Consider the following 13,903-nt stretch of genomic DNA (forward strand, 5'->3'; position numbering starts at 1 on the left):
AGAAACATGGTAATTAGCGTACGACCGCTACCCTTTTCATTGGCTAATCAGTGAGTATATGCAAATTAACTGTCAGCCAAGATGGCAGCCGGCAGCCAGGCAGCTAGAAGCGAACATGAGGCTTGCTTGCTGCAGTAAAGGAGGACTCCAACGTTCCCCGCCTGCGCGAGCTGGCAGTTTGAAACTTTGTAACAAATACAGAAGCTAAACAAAACCCCGGGATCTCAGAGCGGGAGTTATACATTGTTTCGATTATAGAACACAGACAAACCAGCGGAAGCCTCAGAGCTAGAGCCAGAGCTAAAGCTGGCCCAGAATAAAATAAAAAAAGAGGAAAAAAAAGGAGCGGTTGGGAGCTTCAGTCAACAACTGCCAGCCTGAAAGCAGCCCTCAGCCCCTCACCCAGACTGGCCAGGCACCCCAGTGGGGACCCCTACCCTGAAGGGTGGGTGACCAGCTGCAAACAGCCATCATCCCCTCATCCAGGCTGGCCAGGCACCCCAGTGGGGACCCCCACCCTGATCCAGGACACCCTTCAGGGCAAACCAGCCGGCCCCCAGGCCTCTATCCTATATAGTATAAGGGTAATATGCCTCCCAGCACCGGGATCAGCGGAGCCTCGAGGCCTCCTGGCACCGGATCAGCGTGACAGGGGGCAGCGCCCAAACCCCCTGATCGCCCTGCGACTCTGTGTGTGACAGGGTGCGGCGTCCCAACCTTCTGATCGGCCCTGCTCTGTGATAGGGTGCGGCGCCCCAACCTCTGCCCCCCCCCCCCCCCCCAGGCCCTGCTCTGTGTGTGACAGGGTAGAGCCATAACCTCCCCATCAGCCCTGCCCTGAGTATGACAGTGGCGGCGCCCCAACCCCCTGATCGGCCCTGCTCTGTGGGTGATAGAGGGCAGCGCCCCCCACCCCCCACGGGCCCTGCTCTGTGTGTGATGGGGTAGAGCCATAACCTCCCCATTGGCCCTGCCCTGAGTGTGACAGTGGTGGCGCCCCAACCCCCTGATCCGCCCTGCTCTGTGTGTGACAGGGGGCGGTGCCCTAACTCCCCTATGGGCCCTGCTCTGTGCGTGACGGGGGAGCTCCCCAACCCCCTGATGGGCCCTGCTCTGTGCATGACAGGGGGGAGCTCCCCAACCCCCTGATTGGCCCTGCTCTGTGCGTGACAGGGTACGGAGCCCCAACCCCCCTGATGGGCCCTGCTCTGTGCGTGACAGGGGGTGGCACCGCAACCCCCTGATGGGCCCTGCTCTGTGCGTGACAGGGGGCAGCGCCCCAACCCCCTGATCGGCCCTGCTCTGTGCGTGACAGGGGGTGGCGCCGCAACCTCCCCATCGACCCTGCCTTGAGTGTGACAGGGGGCGGTGCCCCAACCCCCCAATCGGCCCTACCCTGAGCGTGACTGAGGGTGGCATCGCAACCTCCCAATCCGCCCTGCTCTGTGCATGACGGGGCGGCCCCCCAACTCCCCAATCAGCCCTGCTTTGAGCCCGACCAGGGGCTGCACCTAGGGATTGGGCCTGCCCTCTGCCACCCGGGAGCAGGCCTAAGCCAGCAGGTTGTTATCTCCTGAGGGGTCCCAGACTGCGAGAGGGAACAGGCCAGGCTGAGGGACTCCCCCCCCCACCCCCCGCACAAATTTTTGTGCACCGGGCCTCTAGTCTATATATATAAAAGCCTAAGTGACCAAACGACCAGTCCATCGGTCCCTGTGACGCACACTGACCACCAGGGGGCAGACGCTAAACGCAGGATCTGCCCCCTAGTGGTCAGTGTGCTCCCACAGTGCGAGCGCCACTCAGCCTGACTAAAGGGCACCAGACACCGGGCTCACAGCTGGCAAGTGCAGCTGCGGCAGCGAGAACCTCTCCTGCCTCCGTGGCAACATGCTACCCAGAGGCCGGGCAGGCACAGCAGGGCCAGGATGAGCGGGAGTGGCACAGCACCCGGCCCCACTGCTACACCCCCTGAGGGTCCCGGATTGTGAGAGGGAGCAGGCCAGGCTGAGGGACCCCACTGGTGCACAAATTCACGGATCGGGCCTCTAGTTTTCAATAATACAAACATGATAGAAGTAATATAACTTAGAAAGTGCAAATTTCCCATGATACCACTCCCAGAGAGGATATCCACTGTTAATAGCTTGATATACATTCTTCTAGATTTTTCTTTGTATGCAAAGTGTATTACTTTAATTTTAATTTTTGACAAAGATGAGATCACAGCCCTAACCGGTTTGGCTCAGTGGATAGAGCGTCGGCCTGCGGACTGAATGGTCCCAGGTTTGATTCTGGCCAAGGGCATATACCTTGGATGCGGGCATATCCTCGGTAGGGGGTGTGCAGGAGGCAGCTGATCGATGTTTCTCTCTCATCAATGTTTCTAACTCTCTATCCCTCTCCCTTCCTCTCTGTAAAAAATCAATAAAATATATTAAAAAAAAAAAAAAGATGAGATCACAAAATATGGACTTTTGTAGCTACCTTGTTTACAAAACACATTATGACATGTCTCCCTGTTGATTACAGAGAGACCTATCTATGCTCTGACAAGGTGGGTGTAAGAAAGTGGGCTTCACCACCACTGATAGGGAGTTGGGCTGTGTTTGGTTTTTTGACATCATAAGTAATGGTGTAGTGCACACCCTCGTCATGATGTGTGTTTACCTCGGGGGACTTCTACAGGCTGGAGACCAGTATGTGGAGGGTATATGCATCTACCACCTGCTAGCTGCTAACTAATTGTCCTTCACAAGGTTTTGCTAATTTACAAGTCAAGACACAGTGATGAGAATATCTGTTTGTTTATACCATTGTCAGGTGTGGAAATCCGTATTTTTAATTTTATTGATTTGATGGTTGAGAAGTGAAATTGTTTTCATGTGCATTTTCATGATTATTTATGAGGTTGTGTGTCTTTTATGAATTGCCTGTTATATTCTGTGTCTGTTTATTTTGTAGCAACTTTAAATATTCCAATGTTAATCCTTTATCTATTATACAAGTTGCATATACGTTATTCCAGTCAGTTGCGCTTTTTTTCCTTTCTATTGAAATAATAAGTGCATGTCTTTTAACTTTTGTTTCTGGATCTTTTATCATGCAGACATTAAAAAATTTTATACAAATCTTTTCCTTTATGCTCTTCCCATCGCAAGAGTATAATCTTTTTGCATTTTGTTTTTTAATATATTTTCTTTTTAGAATTGTGGTAAAATATACATACATACAAGTTACCATTTTTACCCTTTTTTAGGCCCAGTTGAGTGGCATAAAGCACACTCACATTGTTGTGCAACCATTACCACAATCCACCTCTAGAACTTCCCCATCATCCCATATTGAAACTATTTTCTTATAATGCTTGTTTGTTTACCTTTAGTTTCAGTCCACTTGGAATTTGTTTCTTTTGTTGTTGTTGTTGTTGTTTTGCGGGGGGGGGGGGGGGGGTTGGAATTTATTTCTATATGCTAAGTGAGATAAGGATCTAACAATAGAGGAGTCCATTCATTTTTCATTGTTTGACATCCGCTGCTCTCACATTCTAGATTACTATGCACACATGGGCCAGTTTTGTACCCCTTGATCTGTCTGTTCCTACACTGGCTTTATATTATTGTCTGATAATGCAGATCCTCCAGTTAAGGGAGTATCAGTTGTGTTTCTAGTTTGCTAAGATCTTTATCCTTTTCCTTTCTCTTGATAAATAATGGGTTTTTAATTTTGTCCATTGCCCTTTTGGAATCAAATGAGATGAATGAGCATAAATAATTCCTTGTAATTAGTTAAACTAATGAATTACTTTAATAGATTTCCTAATATTGAGCTACCAAAATTTGAGATTCAGGCGTTTGTCCAATATGTTCTATTCTTTTTTTTCACATGTCCACATTTTATTTTGCACACATGGGAAAGAAGACGCTATCAAAAAGGAACAAAACACAATAGGGAAAAAAATACAATAGAAAGAAAAAAGCCAAGTGTTTCAGAGAAAGGCACTCTTCTGATTTGCTTTTATTTTAGTAAGGATCTGGGCCTCTGTTTATTAGTAATATTGGCCTGTAGTTTTCTTTCAGTCACCTCTGCTTTTGTGTGTGCTTTCTATCTTATAATATGAGATGAGAAGTATTTTATGTTTTTCTCATCTTCTCAGACATTTATATATCATAGAAATGACCGGTTTCTAGGTGGTTTGATGGAATGACCTCTAAGCCATCGGGCCTGTTTCAGGCAGTTCTAACCTTTGCTGATGCTGCCTTGAGGCTCAACTAGAAACAGGTCCCCACACGATGCTCTCCTCTCTGTTAGGTGGTCCTTTGGGCTTGCTGTGCACTGGGGAGCTGGTTAGTGTTGAGAGCAGTTAGAGTCGTTGGGAATCCTCTTCCTGGCTAAATGGAAGCCCAGAATAAAGATAATATATGACGTCTACCTAAGGGAGTTAACTCAAGAGCTTCGTTTTTATCTCAGTAAAATGGGTGTGTAATTACTGGGAAGGGTCTGGTGATGATTCTTTTCTTACAAAGGAGATATTATTAGATTCAGACTTGCTGACTTGAAAGCTTCTAACATTCCCTTATAGTGTTCAGACTGCCAGACAGTGGTCAGGCCCACTGTCTTCAGCAAGCTGTGTGATCCTGGCCAACCACCCAGCCTCTCTGGACTTTGGTTTTCTCGTCTAGTCTAGTGAGGCGGTGATTGTGGTGGTGCTGGGATTAGTAGGACCCAGCTCAGAATCTCCTCAGGCTTTGGAAGATGAATTTTCAAAGGTTGAGAAACAAACAACCCATTTATGACATTTATAATACATTTGGAAATTTGAACACTGACTGGATAATTGTTGATATGAAGGAATTATTAACCTTTTTGCGTGTAATAATGGTGTTTAAAAGTTTGAAACAATATCCCCTTTCTATTTTCGGGTTCCATACTGCAATATTTGTGGATAGAATGAATTTAAAAAGAAAGGCAGTGTGAGCACCAGCTAGACGTCTCTGAGGTTTGTGCAAGCACGGATGTTTTGTTTCTGGCACTGATGGTGCTTACTGCGAGTTTCCTTCATGGAGCTGAACTGCAGTGTGGTCCTGAGAAGCTGAAGGGGGAGTGGGGACCAAGACTGCTGTGCCTGCATCCGAGTCCCGAGTGCATCCTTGCCTGTGGTCGCCAGGCTTTCCTCCTGCCTGGCCATACCTCTGTGGCCACACCGTGGCCGTGGCAGCCCCTGGGCATTGTCAGGCATATTACTAACCAGGTCAGAGGAAGCGTCTGTGCACAGCCTGTCTTTGGGCGGGGTGAGCTCATGGGAGGTGCAGCCTTTCCAGTTCTGATTGTCAGACCCTCCTCATTCCTCCTCTCCCGCCCCTCTGGCCTCCCCTCTTTACTGCTTTTCCAAAGGTGAAATCTAGAGAAGTGGGAGAGCCTTGGTGAGAAAAGGCCAGCTCTCTCAACCTTGCTTCATTCTTCCTGAGCTGTAAGGCTCAGCAGTTCAGGGCATCCTCCACGACACATAAAGCATGGGGAGACCTAGGAAAGGATTCGTCAGCACAAGTACGGAAAACTTCTCAGTGATGTCACCCTTAACAGTCACCTGGTTCCTTTTCCTGCGTTTCCCTTGTCATGTGTAGTAAGAGCTCACCTTTGTAGTTAAACAAGTATACTCTCGGTGCTTTATGCAGCTTGTCTCATTTAACCTCACAAGCGCCTGGGAGGCGGGGGTGCTGTCATCATAAGATGAGGAAAAGGAAGCTGAGAGAGCATAGTCACTGGCCCTAGAAAGTGGTGGGGGTCTCTGCAGCATCCATGCTGTGTGAACCATTGGCTGCTGGAACGCACATCCTTGTGCACCCAGCTTTTTCCCTATTGAGAATCTCTTTGGCATAAATTCTCAGGCATGGGGTGAGGGGCCAGAGGATCTGAAGTGTTAACTGGCAAGTTCTGACCCTTGTTCACTACCTCTCCTGCCATAGCGCCTGCCTCCAGCTCCCTGAAGACGCACGTGAAGGCCCTCCTTTGCCAAGTTGGTGATGGCTGCGGCAGTGAACCCTGGGCACATGTGCTGTCCCGCTGAGCTGTCCACTTGTCTGAAGATCCTTTAAGACACTCACTTTTGCCTCTCTGCCAGCTGTCTTCGGGGTTGGGCCTGTGGGTCCTGTGAAACTATTAGGCTAAGTGACATGGTGCCAGCAAGGGGAGCATCGTCCTCCAACATCTCCAGGTCTGGTTCCCAGAACCCTGGCTCCTCAGCAGGCCGGGACATTGGAGGGTCACAGTAGCTGTGACTTGCCCCGGGCAGCAGTTCATGAAGGAGCCTTTTGGAAGTCGGTGCTACCCTGTGGCAAGTTGGGAGGAGATATCTTTGTGGCCTAGGGCTGTAAGGGTTCAGATTGCAAGCCTTTTGCTGAGGGCCGGGGTCATCCTGGCCCTCCACCTGGCTGGTCGATATTAAAAGGACTTGTTTTGGACATTCTGCTGCCTTCACTGAGTAGCAGGGGAGAGTGCTCCCCATGCCGCTCCCTCGTAGGACTCACATCAGTAGTCTGCTGCGACTGGGAATACCTAACTCAGATCCATGAGCATGCAGAGCACACTGGGCTGTCCTCTCTCAGCCCCTTTGGCCACGTACATGTGGAGAGCAGCAGTTGCTAAGAGATGGAAACAGGCCCCTTTTTTATCATGGGTTGGGCACTTCCTGTATGCAGAAAGCCTGCCGGTCCAGAAAGGTCGAAGAAGACCAATGAACAGCAAAGGAAGTAGCTTCAAGGATGAGTCAGTAAGTCCTGCTGCTAAAACGATTCGGGCTTGAGGCTTCGCCTCTAGGTGCTAGGAGCTGCAGAGTCACCTGGAGATGAGAAGAATTTGCAAGGTCAGGGAGAAGAAAGCCCCACCCCCAAAATCTCTCCCCAGTGCTTGGAGGTGAAACGGATAACCAGCTAAGTTAACATCTGGGCCGTCCCAGGAAGCCTCGGCTTTAAGACTACAAAGGCCGTGCTTCAGTGTTTCTGTTTCTCTCCCATGCATTTGCCTTCTTGCTCAGAGTGGGGGAATCATTGGCACTGACGTTCCTGTGCAGCACCCTTGTTCTTGGTGCCAGCCTGAGCCCGGGAGGAGCAAGTTCCTGGACAAGTATTCGCTGAAGATGGAGCTTGGAGTCCCTCTCCTCCTCACAGTATTTTTGTACAAAGGTAGTTTTAGATTTGGCTTAGAACCCGTTGTCCACAGCAGCCTCCCTTCCCTTCTGTACTCTAGAATGTTCCAGCTAGATGAGTCAGGTGATGAATCAGGCACCCAGTGGGACTCTATTCAGTAGGGAGGGCCCACAGCGTGCCATGGCCAGAACTGTGGTCCAGGGTCCTGACCCAAACCAGACAACCTGCATTCAATTCAGCAGTCACCCTTCCAGTCTGAGTGGCAGCCAGGATGGGTGCACGGAGTGCAGGAGTCAGGGGAAACAGAGCTGGGCATGTGTATGATAGGAGTGGAGAGGGCATCTTAAAGATCGTGTCCTCCCTCCCTCCCTCCCTGACTCCTGCAGCGCTGGTCTCTGGTGACTCATAGAATGGCGCTGTATTCTTGCATCAGCTGGTAGGTAACTGCTTTCTGAAATTCAGGAGGCATTTATTAAGTTTGAAGAAGATATGAAATCTGAAAGAGGCATCCATAGGTCAGGGGATTCATAAGTTTACAAGTAGAATAATAACATACCACCAGGACCTGAAAATAGTGGGACTGTGTGAATATGTGAAGCTTTTAGGAATCACTGGGGACAGGCAGAGGGTCCTGAACAGCTATTTGTGACGTAGGAGTGCCGCCTAGACAGCGCAGGCAGGGCTGCTCCTGAGAGATGCTGGCTTGGTATGTGCTGGGGCCAGAGCAACAACTAACGCACCTTCCTGCTGTCACGCCAGTCCAAGTGCTTCCCACGGTGACTTCCTGAGGCTTGGGTTGCACACCCCGAGGAATGCCAGACTGGAGAAGGGGGTTGTAAGGACATGGATTCTTCACCCCAGAGGAAAGGCTAAAGGGAGACATCGTTGAAGTCCATAGGGTCAGGTTCCCCGGTTCCACGTGTCTTCTCCAGCCACACTGCCTGAAATGTAAAAGGAAGCTTGCTTCTACCCGTCACCTAGCAGACCTGGGTCTGTAGCCTCAGATGGGATACTGCTGGCCGAAACGTGGAAGGATCAAAAAGGCTTTGGGTAAATTCTTGGATGACAGATGTATGTTGATGCCCTGTGGGAGAAGATGGAGGAAGACCTTCTGTCTGTTCTTGGCCCCCCTCCCCCCCTCCCCCCCCCTGCACAATAACAATCTTGGGCTGGATGGTTCCAGACTGAGCCCCTGTGACGGTTCTGTTCACATTAGTAAGAACAATTACAGAAATAAAAACAACGTTGCATCGCTCCAGCTCGTTTTCAGTTGGCTTCTTGTGTTTGTTCTGGTAACTACCCAGAAAATAAAAGCTAAGGTATTATGGTAATGCCTGAATTCACCTCGTTGATGCCCAGTGCCATGAGATAGGTACTATACTTCCCTTTTTAGAGGTAAGGAAACTGAGGCACAGAAAAGTCACACAGTAGGAAGTGCAGAAGCAGAACTAGAACCCAGGCAGTCTGCTGCCCGTGTCTGTTCTACTCTGCACTTGCTGAGCTTCTGAGATGGAAGACCAGAGTGGAGGTTAGCCCAGGAGGTGGGGAGATGGTGGCTTGGCCTTCATGTGACCCTCTTCGGTTTGCATCCCACCAGGCCTACAGTGATTGCCGCTGGCTCGGCAGGACTCTTGACTGGGCCTGACTCAGTAGGTGGGGTTCTTTGCCCTTGGTCCTGAGAAATTGAAATCCCTTTACACATCCTATACCTCCACCCCCTCCAATAAATAGTGAGGTGAATGAATTCCAACCACCAGATTATTTGTAAGCTTGTATTCAAGAGGACCTTCCCTCCGACCCTTAAATTCCAGGCCCCTATACTTGGATAGGAACCCTCTGTGGGTGGAAGTCATGGTGTGGTGGACCGCGTGGGTCCTGTCCAGTGGGCTCATCTGTCACCCTCCGTGGTGGAGACTCAAGGTGTTCTTCTCACTGACTTGGGGGAGTCAGGTGAAGTGAGAGATGAGGACGAGGTGTTCAGGTGATAGCAGTCTTAAACTTCAGGAGTAGAGGGACAGGGCCGTAGCAAATTATGATGCAGAAAAGTCTTTGGTATCTTTAGCTCCCTTGTTTAATTTTTTGTAATCCTCACTGAAGATACTTTTTCTGTTGAATTTTCAGAGAGAGTGGAAGGGAGGGAGGGGGAGAGAGAGAGAGAAACATTGATGTGAGAGAGACACATGGATCACATGCGCCCCAGCCAGGGTCGGGGATTGAACCTGCAATCCATTTATGTGCCCTTGACTGGGAATGGAACCCTCAGTCAACCCTTCAGTGGTCAGACCAATGCTCTAACCATTGAGCACCCGCAGGGCTTAGCTCTCTTTTTTAAAGCATGTTAGGATTGGCGGTTGCAGGAAGCAGAAACCATTCACCACCCAAATGAGCTTGTAAAGGGAATCTTCTCCCAGTAGGCGTTCACAGACGGGACCTGGCGGTCTCTGCTCCTGGCCTCGTGGCCTCTGCTGCCGAGGGAGGGACCAGCGTGATCCTGTTTCACAGGACTCAGCCGTGGAGCCTTCGTGGATGGCGGGCCGCCTCTTCAGTTCCTGACGGCCGCAGCCCACCGGCTGGTCTCACGCTTGCTGATTCCCAGTGGAGTCCTGAGTTGTACCTGCGAGTGGTGTGGGACACTCCCTGTGGGACGCTGTGCTCCCTTCAGTTCTGTTGGTGTTTGGGCCACGAGCTGGCAGTGCTGTCATCTGATGCATGCGTACACGGTGAAGATGCTGTGTCTTGTGGGTTGTCATTATGTAATGTCTCTACCTGCTAATTTTCTTGACCCTGCAGTTCATTTTATCTGACATTCTGATGTCAGCTCTGATGTCAATCTCTGTCCTTTAATTGGTGCGTTTAGACTGTCTCCATTTAATGTAATTATACAGGGCGGGGCAGAGGTAGGTTTATAGTTGTGAACACATAAAACAGTTTATTCTTGTATTTTATTTAGTAATTGTTTATTATTTTCCATACAAACTGTAGACCTATTTTTGCCCCACCCTGTAGCTCTGTTAGGGCTTACATCAGCCATTTTAGTTTTTGTTTTCTGTTTGCTCTTGTTTTTGTCCTGCCTTCAGGTGCCTAACTTGAACATTTTTTTAGAATGCCATTTTGATTTATCTGTAGTGTTTGTTTGCTTTTAATTCTCACCTGAGGAGTGAGGATATTTTTTCCATTGATTTTTAGAAAGAGTAGAAGGGAGGTGGAGAGAAATATCCATGTGAGAGAGACACATCAATTGGGTTGCCTCCCACACGCACCCCAACTGGGGATAGGGATCAAACCTGCAACCCAGGTACATGCCCTTAACTGGGTATCGAACCCGTGACCCTCCAGTGTGCAGGCCGACACACTAAGCACTGAGGCATGCAGGCCAGGGCTCTCTAGTATTTCTGAGGGTCTGCTTGTCTAGACAGCTTTTAGTGGTTGCTCTGGATGTTGCACTATGTGTATACACAAAACTTACCAGTCTCCTTACCACATTTACTAGTTTGCAGTGTAGAAGCCTCCCCTCCCTTTCTGTCCCTTTACCCTCCCCCATTTCTGCTATAATTGTCTGTTGAGAAGCACATTCAACAGTGTTATACTTTTTGTTTCAAATGTAATTTAGAAAACTCAAGAGGAGAAGGAAAATCTTGTGTTTATCCATATTTTTATTCTTTACAGTGTTCTTCCTTCCTTCTGATGTTCCAAGATTCCTGCTTTTATTACTTCCTTTCTGTTTAGAGAACTTCCTTTAGGCAGTCTTGTAGAGGTCAGCTGTCAATAAATGTTTTTAATTTTCCTTCATCTGGCAATGTCTTAATTTCCCTTTTATTACTGACGGATGTCTTCACTGGATATACAGGGTGCCCCTCAAAATGTGCACACACACTTTGAATAAATAAAGGCAGTGTTTATTAAAATACATTTCATTTTCAAAATTGAACTATCAGCTGTTAAAGTGTGTATACATTTTTGGGGACACCCTCTATAATTCCGGGTTGACCATTCTTTTCTTTTAGCACTTGAAAAATGTTATGCTACTTCCTTGGTTTCTAATGAGAAATCTGCTATCATTCAAAAAAAATTTCCCCCTATAGACAAGGTGTTGTTTCTTTCCTTGTGCTTTTAATATTTTTTATAAATAAATCTCAGTGGGAATAGAGGCTCTTGAGAGATTTGTTATCCAGCCTGATCTAATCTAACCTGAAGGTAAGAAAATGCTATGTACTCAGACACGTAAACATACAAACAGGCCTCACAGCTTTGCCTCTAGAATTTCAACCATATGTGAAGATCACACAGAAAAACAAAACTCAGCTTTGAACATTTCAATGAGCCGTTTGTTCTCTTCCCAGCGGGTATGAATGCTTAATTGATTGGAGCTCACAGTGCCCCAACAGAAGAGTGACGAACTAGATGCTCCAGTCTTTCGCCAACAGCAGCACGGCCTCTGTAAACCAGCACATCCCTTTGGTCACTCCTCCCAGGGCTCCCTCGCCAACCTGTCCTGTCTGATTGTGGCACCGAGGTCAGACACGTGGCTGCTCGGGACAGCAAGGTTGTTTGCGAATATTTTTTCTAGCTGTTGCCTTGGGAAGATGGTTTATAATGTAAGAGAGGACCGAAGTGAAGGGCCCAAATGACTTGGAAGAGTGTTGGGTAGCTAGACTCCCTGCACACTCCCTGGGTGTTCATGATCACCTTCCCTCGTTCCTCGCTGGTCAGTGGAAACCTCTTCGGGGGCGGGGGGCAGATCTCATCTCTCTCCCCCTCTCCCTCTGTCTTTTTTTTTTTTTTTTTTTTAATATATGTTATTGATTTTTTAACAGAGAGGAAGGGAGAGGGATAGAGAGTTAGAAACATCGATGAGAGAGAAACATTGATCAGCTGCCTCCTGCATACCTCCTACTGGGGATATGCCCACAACCAAGGTACATGCCCTTGACTGGAATTGAACCTGGGACCCTTAAGTCTGCAGGCCAACGCTCTATCCACTGAGCCAAACCGGTTAGGGCTCTTCCTCTCTCTTAGACTCCAGGTCCCACTGTGTCCAATGTGACTTCCCCCTGCCTCCTGTATAAGCATAAGCTTGACCAGGCCCAACAGTGGGGTAAAGGAGCCTGCAAGGACTGCCTTGAACTCCAGCATTGTTTGCATACAGACCACGCTAGGCATTTTTTTAAAATATATTTTTATTGGTTTTCAGAGAGGAAGGGAGAGAGAGAAACATCAATGATGGGAGAGAAACATTGATCGGCCGCCTCCTACACACCCCACACTGGGGATTGAGCCCACAACCCGGGCATGTGCCCTGGCTCATAGGTCCACGCTCAACCACTGAACCACGCCGGCCAGGCCACGCTAGGCTTTTCCTAGAGAGCACCAGTCTGTCGCCTTGGTCCCAGTTCTTGAATGTAGCTGAACTCAACTATTTCCTGAAAGTTTCGAAATGATTCAACTTTACTACCTTGCAAGCCTTCCTGCCCTTGTTACAAATCAGAGGCCTGACTTCCAGTTGGGACAGCCCTTCACTTCCCAGTGAGATGGAAGCTCAGGGCACTGTGAGCTCCTTGCCCTCAGGGCTGTTCCCATCCAAAAGTGAGGGAGTGGAGGTTCTGGCCTCCAAAGATCTGTACCCTTGCGCTGGTCATGGAGTATTATGCTGGCCTGTTTGGTGGCCCCCAGCTCAGCACAAGCTCTAGTGAGTCCTCAGTCACTGCTGACTTGGCAGGGCAGCAAGCTCAGCCCCACACCATCAGCCGTCCAGGTGTCCTTCTTGGTGATTATCCAGGGCCCAGCCAGTCCCAGGCGGCCGAGCCACGTCTAGCTTGTACTGTGCGTGGGAAGATGGTTTATAACGTCAGCTAGGCGTGGCTCTGCTGTCTGGGACTGGCTGGGGCCCAGATATTCACCACGAGGGACACCTGGGCAGCTGATGGTGTTGGAGTGGCAGGCAGCAAACATTGTGTCAGCTGGCTTACACTCACAGAGGGACTCCTGGGGAAGGGTCTGGGAATGCTTCAGACTCCAAGGAAGATTTGGGGTGCCCCAGGACATGGGGGTCTCCTGGACCATCACCATAACTGACTCAGCTTCATGAGCCTAATTAGGTTGTGCCGGCCCTGGCAGGGGATAGGTTGTGCTGGACTTTTCTGGAGGTGGCTGTGAGCTGTCTGTTGCAACCACACGGATGTCAACAGTCACAAGAGCATGCGATCATCATGACCAAGACTCGGGCATCTGCGTGTGAAGGGGAGCATGTCTCAAGTCTACAGCCAGGTGATGCAAATTCACACAAAGCCAGGCAGGAACTGTTACCGGTTCAGAGCTTTAACACTAGGAATCCTTCAGCCAGCAGCCCTCCAGGAACCCAGGCGGGATTCGTGGCATAGGGTGGCAGTCTGGGGCTAGGGGGCACTGGGCACGGAGGCTGGGCTCAGCTAAAGACAGACTGGGCTACTGTTCGCAGCCCCATTTGTCAAGAACAAGTTTGCAAGTTACTTGGAAGGCTGCTGTGGCGACCCCTTTTCCCCACAAGGGCAAAGTGTGTCCCTTATAAGGATACCAGTCATATTTGATTTGGATCCCATCCTTATTTATTTATTTTTAATCCTTAACCGAGGATATTTTTTCATTAATTTTTAGAGAGTGAGAGGGGGAGAGACAGAGAGAAACATTGATGTGGGAGAGACACACTGATTGGTTATCTCAACACTCCCCACGACCACCACCACCGCCAGGGATCGAACCTGTAACCAAGACACATGCTGCTG

At 49.2% G+C, this 13,903-nt stretch overlaps 1 protein-coding gene across 4 annotated transcripts in view; it reads left to right on the plus strand.

Moving 5' to 3' along the window:
* The window catches only part of LOC139020107 (KAT8 regulatory NSL complex subunit 3), a 45,550-nt gene extending 34,616 nt beyond the window's left edge, over window positions 1-10,934 (plus strand). For all 4 annotated transcript variants that reach the window (XM_070429718.1, XM_070429720.1, XM_070429721.1 and 1 more), the window contains one exon: window positions 5,967-10,934. In XM_070429718.1, coding sequence (XP_070285819.1) covers window positions 5,967-5,987 — 21 coding nt within the window. In that variant the 3' untranslated portion in view covers window positions 5,988-10,934. The remainder of the gene's footprint in view (window positions 1-5,966) is intronic.
* Window positions 10,935-13,903: the final 2,969 nt, after the last annotated feature.

The sequence above is a fragment of the Myotis yumanensis genome, unplaced genomic scaffold (genome assembly GCF_028538775.1).
Source record: "Myotis yumanensis isolate MYYU_CA2020_CCGP unplaced genomic scaffold, mMyoYum1.0.hap1 SCAF_11, whole genome shotgun sequence".
Taxonomy (NCBI): Eukaryota; Metazoa; Chordata; class Mammalia; order Chiroptera; family Vespertilionidae; genus Myotis; species Myotis yumanensis.